At 50.0% G+C, this 15884-nt stretch overlaps 1 protein-coding gene across 2 annotated transcripts in view; it reads left to right on the top strand.

Annotated features, from left to right (window-relative positions):
* Positions 1–15884, top strand: part of KNTC1 (kinetochore associated 1) — a 1031844-nt gene that overhangs the window by 776153 nt on the left and 239807 nt on the right. For both annotated transcript variants that reach the window (XM_085636469.1, XM_085636468.1), the window contains exon 57: positions 3355–3411. In XM_085636469.1, the coding sequence (XP_085492595.1) occupies positions 3355–3411 (57 nt within the window). The remainder of the gene's footprint in view (positions 1–3354; positions 3412–15884) is intronic.

Below are 15884 nucleotides of genomic sequence, written 5' to 3'. Positions count from 1 at the left end.
GTAAGCACGTGTGAGGACGTCCATATAAACAACAACAGACGTGCAGTAAGATGGTCACGTGTTCTGGCGGATGGTAAGGCCTTAGCGTTGGTATACTCTCTTTTTGAGCAAACGTTTGCACACACAGTTGACCATGCCTTCTTACCTGAACATTTTGATCATTTTGTTGATCTCCACAAAATCTTCTTTTCAGAACTAAAAACGTATCTATCAGATATGCCGAGAAAAAAACAACAAATTATAAGAGTGGCTAATCACGGAAAGTTATGGTATGACCACTCGTGTAGGATTGCTAAAAGAAACTTATTGCTTGCCATTAAAAACAAGGCAAAAGAAGAAGTTAATCTTGCAAGGGTTGAATACAAACGTATACTTAAAACATCTAAAAGACTATGGGAAGAATCAATTTGGGCTGAAATGTTAGCTGCAGCAAAAAGTAATGATAATGTTGGCTTCTGGAGGCTGGTGGCTAATGGGGGGCATGCTGGGAGAGTTGTGAAAGATGTATTCCTGGATGAGATGACCTGGGTAACTCACTTTACAAATCTTTATAAACAATACGATGGCGACAGTAAAGGGAGTTTAAGGTGCCCCCCCTATATTGATTCTCCCATTATTGAACCCCTCAATTTTACACTGGATGAGACAGTAAGGGCGATCAACGAACTTAAAAACACCAAAGCCCCTGGTCCTGATAAAATACCGGGGGATCTTTACAAACATGAAGTTGACGTCTGGGCCCCATATGTGAACCGCCTTTTTAATGTTTTATCATCAAACTGCAACTTTCCTGATAGTTGGCGTGCAGCGGAGGTTGTGTTAATATTTAAAAAGGGGGATAGATTGACACCCTCTAACTACAGACCTATCAGTCTGATGGACACGCTCCAAAAATTATATGCTAAACACTTGCTATTCAGGATCAACGATTGGCTGGAAGACTCGAACATAATTTCCAAATTTCAAGCTGGTTTTAGGAGTAGGACCAGCACTATTGACCAAATTTTTCGATTTTGTTGTCTGATTTGGAAGTATGTGCACATTAAAAAAGGTCACCTGTATGTTGCCTTCGTTGACCTGAGGGCTGCATTCGATCTTGTCCCACGCAGTCTACTTTGGAAAACTCTAAGAGAAATGGGTCTACCGGGATGCCTCCTAGCCCAAATAGTTGAGCTGCATGCTGATAACTTTGCAAACATCAGGTGGGGCCCTAATGGCGAGCTAACACGCAATATTCCCATTGAAAGCGGGGTTCGCCAGGGATGTGTCCTGGCCCCTACCTTGTTTTCCCTGTTTTTAATGATGCCCCTGCTTATTTGAATGTGTGTGTTAACGATTCGCCGCAGCTCAATGGTGAAAGGGTGCCTGCGTTGCTTTTCGCAGATGATACATTACTTATATCTCAAACAAAAAAGGGCCTCCAGGCACTCCTTAATTCCTTCAGTCGCTATTGTCAGATAAAGGGCCTGGAAATCAATGCTGACAAAACAAAATGCATGTCATTAAATCCCAGTATGCCAGATAGAGGGTCTTTAACCCTGAATAGCCAAAAACTAGATATTGTGGAAAACTTTTCCTATCTGGGTGTTGTGCTCGATTCCAAACTAAGTTGGAAAGCCCAAATCGAGAAAAGCAAGATAACATATGCCCAAAATGCTAAGCCAATTTTATGTAAAATGAATACTAGCACGAGTAAAAGTGTAACCCCGGTTTTAGAACTTTTTAAATTTAAAATACAATCTGCTGTGCTATATGGAGCAGAGATATGGGGCGCATGGGCCAAGAATAGCTTTCAAAATCTGGACAACAAATTCATGCGTGCTTCTGTAAGGGTCCCTAATAGTACACCTCTTTTACCTCTCCAACTGGACCTGAACTTTAAGAGAACAGACCATCTAGCTATCTTAAGACCATTAATATTCTGGGTTAGGCTTTGGTCCACCCCGGAATTGATAGAATATAGAAATGGTCTACATGAACTGATGACTCTTGATTCTTTTAATTCCATCCAATGGCTAGTGCATATTAAAAAATGGTTTACACTCCTGGGCTTATATTTCATGTGGGAGGCTCCCGACAAATTGCCCACCTCTTCTAAACTAATAGTTAAGCGAGCTTTTTGGACCCACATGAACAGAAATTTAGTGGATGGAATTAGTGTAGGCTCCGCAGTCCAGTTCTTTTTGTCAGTTAAGGATGAGTTCCGTTTTGAACCATTCCTGGACGAGATAGAGCCTCCCATTGCAAAAACCCTTTATTTAAAGTTCAGATATGGGATACTTATGCTTAATTACAACACCGAAAGATGGGCACAAAAAAGATTGGGAGAAGTGAATGTTAAAAAGGGGTGTTGCCCTATGTGTTCCAATGTCTGTTCTGAGAATGAGGCTCATATGTTTTTTGTTTGTAGCGCCTACATGAATGCTAGAAAGAAATGGCTAAAACCAATGTGTAACCTTTTGGGAACCAGGTCCTGCGCTATAGCCTTTAGGATCATGAAAAGTAACTTAACCCAGTACATTGTATTTAGCATTAGTAAATTTCTATACTCTGCCTACATAACTCGTAAGAAACAAGGACAGGTACTTTGAGTTGGAAATGTGTATATGTTTACAAATCTCTTACATTTTTAATATTTTTATATATTTTTAAAAATTGAAATGAAATGAATTGTAAAAGGTATTCTTTTTTTGTGCACTATTCTCTTAAATTGCTGCTATGTTTACAGTTTGATTTTTTTTAATGTATGTATGTGACTTTTATGGCCAAAATGGCCGAAATAAAGTATAGTGGCAGGAAAGGTGGAAGGCACTGTTGGTGGGAGGCAGGGAAACAGACAGCGGGGTGGAGGGAGAGGAGTTGGGATAACATGTTGAGCAGCGTGTAGGCAATGACACAGCACCCTAGGATGAGACTGGAAGGAGAGAAGAGGCGAAGGTTTGCAGAAGTCATTATGCCTATCATCTGTTACCTATAAGCAGTTTCAGTGCATCTGCTTTGACAACCTCTGGATCTCTGTCCCAAAGTAGAATCCACAGGCATACCTATAAGTTTGTTTGTAGTATGGTTTTATGTGACTCTTTAAAATGTTTTGGATCATCAGAAAACATACCAGTCACTTTGTGTAGTAGAATCCTAGAAAGTGGGACCACTGCTTTGTGAACATACATTGTGACTTGATTTATTTGCTTGATAAGTCATGGATTTTACCATTATTTGTTGGTATGTGTGACACCAGAGAAATTGATCTTTGAAATATTAAGATCATGGGCCAGTGTTAATAAGATGCATTTTGTGTGGGGGTGTGGTATGAACATATGGATTAACCCTTTCCAAATGAACTTTCTTTTTCAGATTCGATACTTGAGGAAGGTGTTAGTGGCAATCACTGGTGTGCATTCCCTGTGGCAGGTATGTTACTCATACTAGCTAGTCTGGCAAACGGAAGCTACCACTGGCCAATCACTGAAGATGTGAGTTTGTTTTTCTTTTGTAAAAATGCTGAAGTGAAAGTGCTAAGTAATAGGTTTCACCAATATTCAGATAAACTTTAACAAAGGGGAAGAAAGGCAGGCATTGTCCCTTCATCACTCCTTCACAGTGACTTTCTCTAGAAGGTGCAGAGAAATATGGCTTCCATTCCACTTCATTCTTGGGTGCAAGTGCTGTTATATTCCTTGTTGAACAAGGGGGAACGCCTTCAAACCAAGACCTACACCAACTCTCCAATTGCAAACAGAGTTCCCTTATCTGAACCCCCAACTCATAACTATACTTTGTTTCAATTTAAAGAATTAACCATAACAGCTCTTCAAGAACTGTATGTGCTTTCAGTGGCCCAGAGAATACAATTCAAAGTAAAGGCCAACATTGCTTCAGTTGCTGTTCCCAAACACAATCTGAGACCCAGTAAGGCAAATCTAATTGTTGAGTCAAGAATCCAAAGAAAGGACTGGCATGTCATCCTTTTGGTGGAAGCCCAGCTCTGAAATGCTCCTTGTCCTAAACTGAACAATTTACCTAACCTGGCAACTCAAAAAAACTGCAATCAAAAGATGGGGGGAGATAGAGGTTGAGGTTAGGTTCACCCTCCTAATTGAATGAAGTTTCCCAAAATCTGGAATACCAGAATAAAAACCTAACTGTGGGGAAGAACAGGGTTTTCACTGAAATTATTTTCTAGAGTCCCCTCACCCACCAGGGTTTCCCCTAGGTGTCATGCTTCATCAGTGGGGTCCTCTCAATCCGCTGCAGATTGAGGCGTGCTGCGACTTGCGGAACTATGTAGGAGCACTAAGTTGTGGAAAATGTGTAGTGCAGTGAAAGTGGAGTGGAAAAACAAAAAGTTAAAAATACCTAATTAGTGGGCTAATGTTTTATTCCTGCCCTTATTTGGTATGCCTAAAATCAGGGGTTAATAATTGGGAAAGTCTAACTATAATGAGTATTGAGTCCCTAGTATTGGGTCGACATGTTGCGAGCTGGCCACACAAGGACCAGCTCCGTCCGTGCCACTCTTAAGCAAACCTATATGCGGGGTCCAGGGGTGCCATTAGGTGATTTGCCAGAGGTGCTCTTTGAAGAAAGTGTGACTACAAGCCCCTCTACCCCTGCAGATCATGAGGCAAAATTGTGCCTAAACTAAAATACTACGTGTCCGTGATTAACCGTTTGTATTACGTCTTAATGAGGTGCACACCTACTGTGTATGCACCTAATTCCTAATTATAGGTTTGCTTAGGAGTGGCACACACGGGCACTTTCACTATACTACACACTTTCCACAACTTAGTGCTCCTACGTAATTCCGCAAGACGCAAAACACGCCTCAATCCACAGCGGATTGAGAGGACCCCAGTGATGAAGCATGCCACCCAGGGGAAACCCTGGTGGTTGAGGGGACTCTAGAAATGAATTTTTCTTTCTAGAAAGAGGATTTTCATACATGTTCAGTGAAAACTCTGTTCTTCCCCACGGTTGGGTTTTTATTCTGGCATTCCAGATTTTGTGAAACTTAACTAAAAAAAACTCTCACAACCTAAGAGACTACTTCTGGGATTGACCCCCCCCCCCCCCTTCAAGAAGAGACATGTCCCCTTAATACACAGTTTGAGATGAAGATTGGTTCGGAAACTTCTGCCTTTTTGAACCAACCTTCTTCGCCCTAGGAAGATGTTTCATCTAAATAAATGGTTGTAAAATCTTCTAGAACTGCCACAGTCTAAACACCACCAGTTATGCCATGAAGTGTCAAGCCAATTATGTGAAAAACAAGTAAATAAATAACAGGTTTGCCCTTTGTGCAAAAGCTTCCTAGTATCATGGGCATGGCCAACAAGATGTCCAAACTGACAGAACCTGCTTCAGCTCAGTCAGTTCTATAATTCATCCTGAAACAATCCCATGCTGCGGAACACATCTGGATACTCTAATGACCTGAAAGGTACTTTGAAGAATAAGTAGCTTATGCCTGATCCATCTGAAAGAGACACGTTAGTGATAGATTCCTTACCTTAGAATATCCCCAGGCGTCAGACTGGACCTGTAGCGTTTTTTGTAGCAGTACCCCTGCGTGTCAGTAGGTGGAGTCGTGCGGCTCCGCATTAGTCACTGGCGTCGTAAGCGCTGAAATGACGTCACGTAGACTACTTAAGCACCACCCATGCGCGCTGACGTCAGTTCTTTCTTTTTCTGCGCCAGCAAGCGCAGATCCGGATAGAGCATGTACCGTAGTCACTTTTTGACTACTCTTTTTTTGAGACTTTTTGATTCCCATTTTTTCTCCTGGTGCATGTAGGGATGCCTGGCTTTAAGTCTTGTGGGGCCTCCCGTCGCAACAGGTCGGTGGCGGACCCCCATGATGTTTGCCTCTACTGCCTGGAGACCGAACATGACTCCCGGTCCTGCAGGGGCTGTCGAGCCATGGCCTCGAAGGCCTTGAGGGAGCGGCGCCGGAAGCTGCTGGACGTCCGGCACTCGTCCCAACATAGGTCCAGGGACCGTTCCCGGGACCGCTCGCGGCGCCGCAGTCGTCGCTCCTCGGGCTTCAAGTTTTCACCCTCGGATTCTGGTAAGCGACGACATAAAAAGAAGTCGAAGAAGCGTGCTCGCTCTACGACGTCCCCCCGTCGGTCCTCGGATGCGGACGAGGGGGACAGGGGCTCTGCCCCTGCGGCTCCCTTGGAGCCTGGGAGTCCCGCGGCCTACCCGCCTTAACCAGGTTCGTCGGCGACTCCCGAACAGGTGCAAGAGTTTCTTGCCACCATGGACTGCCTTCTTAGGCCTCGGGCTCCCGCCGGCACGCCTTCGGGTCCCGCCGGCGCGCCTTCGGGCCCCGTGGTCCCATGTCCAGATCCTGTTGGCCCGTCGACGCAGCCGGCAGATCCAGCTTCGGCACCACAGGGTCTTACGCCGTTTGCTCCGGTCCCGGCACCACGAGGTCTGGCGCTGCCAGGTCCAGCCCCAGCGCCTCCGGCGCCGCAGTGGGTGCCGTTCGTTCCACCCTTGCCCCAGTTCCAGGACCATTTAGTTCCTACCTGCGATCTGCATTGGGAGATGGCGCCCTGGCCGGCACCGTTCACAGCGCTGTTTCCGACGACCTATGTCCCTTCTCCGGCTCCGGCTGTGCCGCCGTGACCGGTTCCTTCTGCAACAGAGGTGGAGGATGACTGGGAGGGGTCCGAGCACCCTCTTGCCCGTTAGTGTGTCTCCGAGCAGGACTGGGTGGACGATCTGGAGGACGCCGGTGACCTCGATGTCTTTTCTGACCCGGGGTTTGCCTCTCCCCCACCTACGATGGAGGAGGGCGCTTCCTACACGATGGTGCTCCGTCGGGATGCTGAGGTCCTCAACCTTGATCTTCCCACGGTGGCCCTCAAAACTAACTTCCTTACTGAGGTGCTCCAGACGGCGTCGACTTCGTCGGAGCCACTGCTTCCCTTCAACTACGCCCTCACGGACATCCTGTTGGTCACTTGGTTGCGGGCGGCCACAGGGGCCCCTGTGGATAAGCATGTCACCAGGTGTCACCGCTTGGCGCCTGGTGACCCCGCGTTTCTGACCACTCATCCCACACCTGAGAGTCTGGTCATCCAGGCCTCGACGTCGCAGAGTGCCTTTCCCACGGCTCCACCGGATAAGGACTCTAAGAAGCTGGAGCAGTTTGGTAAGCGGTTGTTCTCGTCATCCAGCTTGGGGCTGTGGTCGGTAAACACCACCTGCTTGTTGAGCCGCTATTTCCACGCGGTGTGGGACACTGTTGCTCAGGTGTTACCTCAGTGTCCTGAGGAGGTCCATGCTGTGCTTTCCCAGGCGGTTGCTGAGGGTAAGGATGCGGCTAAGTTAGCCATTCGGTGTAGTTTGGACACCGCTGACTCGTTGGGCAGGGTGATTTCTACGACTGTGGCGCTGCGTCACCACGCCTGGTTGTGATCCACTGGGTTCTCTCCTGACGTCCAGAGCTCGCTCATGGACATGCCCTTTGATGGCACTCGCCTGTTTGGCGATAAGGCTGATAGTGCGCTGGAGCACTTCAAGGACTCGCGGGCCACGGCCAAGTCCTTGGGTCTTTCCACTAAGAACCCAGCCACTCCTGGGTTTCGTTCCTTTCGTGGCCAAGGCAGGGGCTCCCAGGCACATTCCTTCAACAAGCCTGTGCAGGACCAGCCTCAGCGCGGCAGCAGCTCCCACAGGGGCGGCTCTGGGAATCAGCATGGGGGGCAGTCCACCTCCGCCCCCGCTGCTTCTACCTCTAAACCTTCCTAATTCGAGCTTTGTGGAGCACCCCACGCTGGTGGGTGGCAGTATCCGCCACCACCTCCACCACTGGCGCAATATCACATCGGACAAGTGGGTGTTGCAGATGATCCGCAGGGGTTATTCTCTTCCCTTTCAGTCCTCCCCTCCCGCCATGCCACCTCGGTGCCACCGCATGTGGGGAATCACTTGCTGCTTCTCCAGCAGGAAGTTACGGCCCTCGTGGCCAAGGGGGCCATCGAGTGCGTTCCTGGGCCAGAAGTAGGACGTGGTTGTTATTCCCACTACTTCCTGGTCCCCAAGAAGGACAAAGGGGGCCTGCGACTCATCTTGGACCTCTGGAACGTCAACCGCTTCCTCCAGAAGGAGAAGTTCAAGAAGTTGATTCTGGCTCAGGTCTTGGCTGCCCTCGACCCTGGAGACTGGATGGTAGTGTTGGACTTGCAAGATGCATATTTTCACATCCCCGTCCTGCCGGCCAACTGGCGTTACCTGCGGTTCACGGTAGGCCGCGAGCATTTTCAATTTGCCGTGCTCCCCTTCGGCCTTACCAGCGCCCCTCAGGTGTTCACGAAGGTGATGGCGGTGGTCGAGGCTCACCTGCGCAGGTCAGGGTTGTCAGTCTTCCCCTACCTCGACGACTGGTTGTTGAAGGCGGGCTCGCCCCAGACAGTCGTCACCCACCTTCAGACTACGGCCAACCTCCTGCATTTGCTGGGGTTCTCCATCAACGTGCCGAAGTCGCACCCGAGTCCCTCTCAGAAGCTCCCCTTAATCGGAGCGGTTCTGGATTCAACGCTATTTCGGGGTTATCCTCCAGAGCAGCGAGTCCGGGATATTCAGGCTATGATTCAGATCTTTCAGCCTCTGTCCTGGGTTTCAGTCAGGATGACCCTCCGGCTCCTGGGCCCGATGGCCTCCTGCATCCTGCTAGTGCAACATACCAGATGGCATATGCGGGCTCTGCAGTGGGACCTGAAGTTCCAGATGGGCGCAGCATCAGGGCAACCTGTGCGATCATGTCCAGATCTCGGAGGGCACTGCACGACAGTTGCAGTGGTGGATCACGAATCACAATTCGGTCAGTGGCAGATCCCTCTCCCTTCCCCGACCGGAGGACACAGTGGTGACGGATGTGTCCCTCCTGGGATGGGGAGGCCACTTGGGAGAGATGGCGGTCAGAGGACTCTGGTCTCCGGCAGAGTCCCGGCTCCATATCAACCTTTTGGAACTTCGGGCGATCCGGCTTGCACTGAAAGCATTCCTTCCCTCTGTCTGGGAAAGTGTGGTGCAGGTGTTCACAGTCAACACCACCACCATGTGGTATTGCAACAAACAGAGCAGGGTGGGGTCCTGGACCCTGTCAGGAGGCTCTGCACCTCTGGACATGGCTGGAACATTAAGGCATTACCTTGGTGGTTCAACACCTGGCAGGTTCTCTGAACGCCAGGGCGGACAAACTCAGCTGCCGGTTCATGGTGGATCACGAATGGCGTCTGCACTCGGACGTGGCGCAAGGCCTCTTTCTGCAGTGGGGAGAGCCTTGGTTAGATCTATTCGCCACCAAAGAGAACGCGCAATGTCATCAGTTCTGCACGTTGGAATTTTCAAGGCGGCACTCGCTCGGCGACGCTTTTCGTCGTGAGTGGAGTTGTGGTCTGTTGTACGGCTTTCTGCCTATATCACTTCTGCCCAGAGTGCTGAAAAGTATTCGGCGCGACCGGGCCCAAATCATCCTTGTGGCTCCAGATTGGGCACGAAGGTACTGGTATCCCGAGCTACTCAGCATGGCGATCGATCCCCCGATCCGTCTGCCTCTTCGGGTGGATCTTCTGTCGCAGCAGCAGGGGACGGTCCTCCACCCGAACCTGTCCAGCCTCCACCTCCATGCGTGGAGATTGAGTGGCGGCAGTTGACATGTTTTGATCTTCCTCCCGAAGTCTGTGATGTCATTCTGGCAGCCAGGCGTCCCTCCACTAAAACGGTATACGCCTGCAGGTGGAACAAGTTTGTAGCATGGTGCACAGCAAAGGCTGTGGATCCCCATTCTGCCCCTCTTTCTGAAGTTCTTCTGTTCCTTCTTTCTTTGGCCCAGCAGGGCTCAATCAAAGGTTATCTTTCGGCCATCTCCGCCTTTTTGAGGCTTCCAGATCAGCCTTCTCTCTTTAAGTCCCCGGTTGTTAACCGCTTCCTTAAGGGCATTACGCACACGTTTCCTCCCGTGCCGTTCATCATGCCTCAATGGGACTTGAATCTCGTTTTGACCTACCTGATGTGCGCTCCTTTCGAGCCCCTTGATACCTGTCCTTTTGCGTCTTCTTACTCTTAAGTCGGCTTTCCTGGTCGCTATCACCTCTGCCAGAGGAGTGAGTGAGCTCCAGGCTCTTTCTTCCAAACCTCCTTTCCTTTCTGTTCATCCGGACAAGGTGGTGTTAAGGACCCGTCCTTCTTTTTTGCCAAAGGTGGTCACGCCCTTCCACATCGGGCAGACGATCACTTTGCCTAACTTCTTTACGCCTCCGCATCCTTCGAGGGAGGATGAGAGGCTCCACCATCTGGACCCAATAAGTGCGCTCGCATTCTATCTACAGCGTACATAGCAGTTCCGGGTGGATGACCAGCTCTTTTTTGGCAACGTGGGCGCCACAAAAGGTCGGGCTGTGCACAAACGGACCATCTATCGGTGGGTCGTTCTGTGTATCAAAGCATGTTACTCCTTGGCTAAGAAGGAGCCTCCTGTTGGGCTGCGTGGCCATTCTACCAGGGCAACTGCAGCCACTACTGCCTTGGGACATGGCGTCCCCTTGCAGGACATTTGTCAGACAGCTACGTGGACCTCGCTGCACACGTTTACCAAGCATTACTGCCTTGACAGTCAGGTCCGGAGAGACGGCTTCTTTGGCTGTTCTGTTCTCTGTGACTTTCTGGTGTAATCTATTCGCAGACCCACCCCCGGGGTTGGTATTGCTGGGGTATCTATTCTAAGGTAAGGAATCTATCACTAACGTGTCTCTTTCAGATGCACAAGTTACTACTTGTGTAACGATCTATCTGTAAGAGACATTAGTTAGTGATAGATTCCTTACCACCCCACCCATCCTCCCCGTTCTGCGGACTGATTCTAGGGTTAAGGGAATACCCCTTTCAGGGCCCTAGTTTCATGGCACCAGTGGTAATTTTCTTGCATGGCTCTGCATTCCTGGCGCGGAAAGTCGTGTACAGAACTGACGTCAGCGGTCATGGGTGGCGCCTAAGTAGTCTCCGTGACATCATTTCGGCACTTACGACGCCAGTGACGGACCCGGAGCCACACGACGCCACCTACTGTCGCGCAGGGGTACTGCTACAAAAAACTTTTCGGATCCAGTCTGACGCCTGGGGATATTCTACGGTAAGGAATCTATCACTAACTAATGTCTCTTACAGATATATATCGTTACACAAGTAGTAACGTGTGCAATAAGAAGAGACTCCACATGGAACTGGGCCACCTGAGGCGCTCTATTCCTCCAGTGCCACGGTCTGGTTGAGAGTTCGGGACGATGGTTGAGGGAAGGCTGACAGCCGAGTGCTGCAGGCCCTTGTTTGGAGAGGAAGATCTGAGCTCACCTTCTGGCATAATTTGAAGGGGAGATATGCAGGGGCACTTTATAAAGCACCAAGGCACTCTTATGCTTAGGCACATATGCACTTTAAATTCTGCGATTTCTAAGTGGCACTTCATGAGAAAGCTGCTGAGCCCTATGACCTCATGAATGATACCCTGATTGAGGGCTTTGGACAAAGCACTGAGGAGTACAGGATTAAGTTCAGGGAGATTCATAAAACCTTGAGTCAGTCATGGGTTGATTTTCTGGACTTTTCAATCAAAGCACTGATACTCACCCATGAGGGCTTCAAGGCGCTGAAGAGGTGAGTATGCTGATCCGTCTGGGTGTGGAGGTTCAGTCAAAGAGCCTGGTCTTGAGGTCCTTCCTGAATTGGGTCAACAACGTGGATTGCCTGAGGTGGAGGGGCAGGGTGTTCCACGTTTTGACGGCGAGGTAGGAGAAGGATCTTCTGCCTGTTCTGTTCTTGTGGATCCGTGGGAGGGAGGCCAGGGCGAGTTGGGCAGAGCTGAGATGTCTGGCGGGTGTGTGGAATGTGAGGTGGTGGATCAGATATTCTGGTCCTGCATTTTGGAAAGCTTTGTAGGAATGTGTGATGAGCTTGAAGATGATTCTATTGTTGATTGGGAGCCAGTGGAGTTGTCGGAGGTGTTGTGTTATGTGGCTGCGGTGGGGGATATCGAGGACCAGTCTGGTTGCTGCGTTTTGGATGTTCTGTAGTTTCCTGAGCTGTTTCAGGGTGACGCCGGCATAGTGTGTTGTCGTAGTCAAGTCTGCTGGTGATGAGTCCATGGGTGACAGTCTTTCTGGATTCTGTGGGGATCCATCTGATTGTCTTCCGGAGCAGGCGGATTATGTGGTAGCAGGATGAGGATACTGCATTGATTTGGCGGTTCATTGAGAGCGAGGAGTCCAGTATGATGTTGAGGTTGCATGCGTGGTCCGTAAGGGACGGAGGGATTCCTAGTACGGTGGGCCACCAGGAGTCGCCCCAGGCTGAGGGGGTGGGTCCCAGGATGAGTACTTCGGTCTTGTCCAAGTTAAGCTTGAGTCAGCTGTCTTTCATCCAGGTAGCAAGGGCCTTCATTCTGCTGTGAAAGTTGGGGGCTGCTGGTCCGTTGGTGAGGGAGAGGATCAGCTGGGTGTTGGCAGCGTAGGAGACAATGTTGAGTCCGTGTCTTCTAACGATGGTGGCAGGGGGCCCATTTAGACGTTAAAGAGGGTGGGGCTCAAATAAAATGTGAACTGTACTGCCGTAACCCTGCAATGTTATATAAGTTGACAATGTAATGTTCATTAAAGAATAAATAAATAACAACAAAAAAGTGGGTGGGGCTCAGGGAGGAGCCCTGGGGCACTCCCCAGCTGATCTCTAGGTTCTCAGAGGAACAGGGGTAGTCTGACTCGCTGTGTTCTGACGGTAAGGAAGTAATGGATCCAGTCCAGTGCCCTGTTCAGGAGGGTGGGCCCAGAGACTCTTCACAATCCAAGGGTGGATACCAGGGTAAGAACTGAGATCCCAAAAAGGCTGGATGCTTCAGTTGTAAAGCCAAGGGGCACTGAACTGTGGACTCTTCAAATCTTCCAAAAAGGTTTCTACTAATGCACTCCCAGTTACCAGTGGGGTGTTGCCAGGCAGCAACGTGGGCTTCTATGCACACATTTACCAAGCACTAGCGCCTGCCCACTCCAGTCCGTCGGAATGGCCACTTTGCCTGTTCGGTCTTGCAGGATTTTCTAGCGTGAAACGGTTTCGCAGACCCACCTCCAGGGAGGTATTGCTGGGGTATCTATTCTAAGGTAAGTAATCTGCAGCTAGAAGTCTCTATCAGATAAACAAGTTACTTATCTTTGGTAACACCTTTTCTGATGGATACATCTGCCAGTGGATTCCTCACCTTGTGAATATCCCCTGCGCCAGCAACATTCGGAAACTTTTGTAGCTCTCCACGCCGACGAGGACGACGTCACAGAGGCACAGCTCCGCTCGCGGCTCCGCTGACGTCACTGGCTCCATAAGGAGACCTCGTCGGCGTGATGAAGTCAGATCCCTTTTTTCCGCGCCGTCGATGCTAACGGTTTTCTGGGACTCCGTAGCTTTAGCTAGTTACTTTGTTTTTCTCCTGTGTCTCTCTCTTTCTTCTTGCTTCCTGTTAAAGATGTCGACAAAAAAGTCCAGATTGAAGCCGTGCAGGGAGTGCGGCAAGCATCTGTCCATTACGGATCTGCAAGAGGACTGTGTCTGGTGCCTGTCGTCGGATCACGACGTCGAGGGATGCTCTTGCTGCCGCAAGATGAGTACTAAAGCTTTAAAAGAAAGAGAAGCCAAGTTATTTATTGCCAGAATGAAAAAGGAGAAGAGTGGTCGAAGACGATCCAGATCGAGGTCAAGGTCGAGGTCGGCATCGAAGTCTGCGTCTGGACATGCTTCAAAGTCCAAGAAGCACAAAAAGAAGAGGCATGGTTCTCGACACCGTTCGGATAGAGAAGCGGCTCCGAGATCGGCTTCGCCTACACGACTTCGTAAGGACTTTGTGTCTCCTTCTCCTGTCTCTATTCCTGCTTCTCCTGTTGGCCTGACCTCTCCTGTGGCTTCACCGGAGCATTCTCCGGCTCCTGCTCCATCTCCGACGCCGGCTCATTCTCCGGCTCCGGTTGAAGAAGATCCGGCGTCTGATGAGTCTTCGACTCCGCTGGTTCCACCGTCGGCGCCGATTGGCCCAAGTCCGGTTATGCCTCAGCCTGAGCCATATCCCCCCTTTCCAGGTCCGGGTCAAGATCCTTCTCACTATTTGAATGCGATGTATGGGATCTTCAATAGAGCGATGTACCCCTCTGGAGCACCTTCGGGTCCCATGGGTCCGATGGCTTTCAATCTTGGGGTTCCTCAAGCCTACGCTCAGGCTCCATTTATGCCATTTTTCCCGGCGACGCCGTCTTGGCATTTCCCGTCGCCGAGGACATCGACGCCGCTTCCATCTTCACCGGCTCCAGCTCGACCTTGTTCGACTCCGGCTGCTCCTCCGGTTCCATGTTCGACTCCGGCGCCGTCGGAGTCGGTTACGGCGCCCCCGACGCCGGTCTTGAGAATTAGGTCCAGGAGAGAGGCTCAAAGAGTCCTGGAAGAGCAAAGGTACCAGGTTGAGGAGATGGAAGAGGGTGAACTCATGGAGTGATTTGTTTGAAGGGTTGAAAGAGGCTAGTGGCCTGGACTTATCACCAGAGTGCGAGATTACTCCTCCAGCTGATGCTCCTTCCAAAGATGTGGCTCTCTACCACATGGTTATTAGAAAGGCTGCAGAGCTTTTGGATCTACAGCTACCAACTGCTGAATTCAAGCCAAACATCCTCACTGAGGTTTTGCATTCTCCCTCCACTGTGTCGGAGCCCTTACTACCATTTAATGAGGCCATCACTGAACCAGTTTTGGAGGTATGGCGGAAGCCCTTTTCAGCTCCTGCGGTCTCTAAAACGGTGGCTAGAAGGTACAGGGCGGCTCCAGGAGATCCAGACTTTCTTACTTCCCATCCTTCTCCGGAAAGTCTGGTGGTTCAGGCTGCTTGCTCTAAGAGGTCTTCAGGTGCCTTTCCTCAGGTTCCTAGTGACAGGGACGCTAAAAAACTTGATCAGTCAGCCAAGAAAGTCTTCTCTTCGGCCAGTATGGCTTTAAAATCGACAAATGCCACCTGTCTTTTGGTCCGATATATCCATGCTCTCATGGTCTCATGGATTCAGCAAACCAACTGGCCCCTAATTTATCAGAGGAGACAGACAGGATAACCAGGTTATCCAGAGTGGCCTGGATACTGCGGACTCTATCGCTAGAATTATGGGCTCTTCTGTTGCCACAAGGAGGAGGAGTGCGTGGCTGAAATCATCTGAGTTCTCCCCTGATGTGCAGGCAACTCTTCTGGACTTGCCTTTTGACGGCTCTGGGCTTTTTGGTAAAAAAGCTGATGCTGCATTGGAGAGATTTAAATAAAGCAAAGCCACGGCCAAATCTCTGGGTCTGCAGACACAACCTAGGAGGTACAGAGGCTTTGGGAGATCGTCCTTTCGAACCTACAGGCAGCTCCAGCAGCAACAACAGCAACAGAACACCCTGTATAAGAGCTACAGGGGCAGAATCAGAGGTCGTGCTCGAGTTCGGCAGCTCTCCTCCTCCTCTTCCTCTGTCCCTCCCACCACTGCAAAGCAGCCCTAGATCCACCATTCTGGATCATGTTGGTCCTGTGGGGGGCCGGCTTACCCATTTTCTACAAGATTGGGAATTGGTGACTACAGACCTTTGGGTTCTAGATCTTGTAGAAAATGGGTACGCCCTTCCCTTTCGGGAATTTCCTCCGAATTACCCTCCTTGCCAAGGTGCTTGCTCGGAGGACCATCTTCTTCTCCTGCAGGAGGAGGTCCTAACGTTACTAAAAAAAAAGGTGCAATAGAGGTGGTTCCAGAGCAGGAAAGGGGTCATGGATGCTACTCCCGGTATTTCCTGATTCCGAAGAAGGATGGCAGGTTGCGTCC

This window comes from Triturus cristatus, chromosome 11, assembly GCF_964204655.1.
Source record: "Triturus cristatus chromosome 11, aTriCri1.1, whole genome shotgun sequence".
NCBI classification, from domain to species: domain Eukaryota; kingdom Metazoa; phylum Chordata; class Amphibia; order Caudata; family Salamandridae; genus Triturus; species Triturus cristatus.
This window is presented reverse-complemented; position numbering and strand designations above follow the sequence as displayed.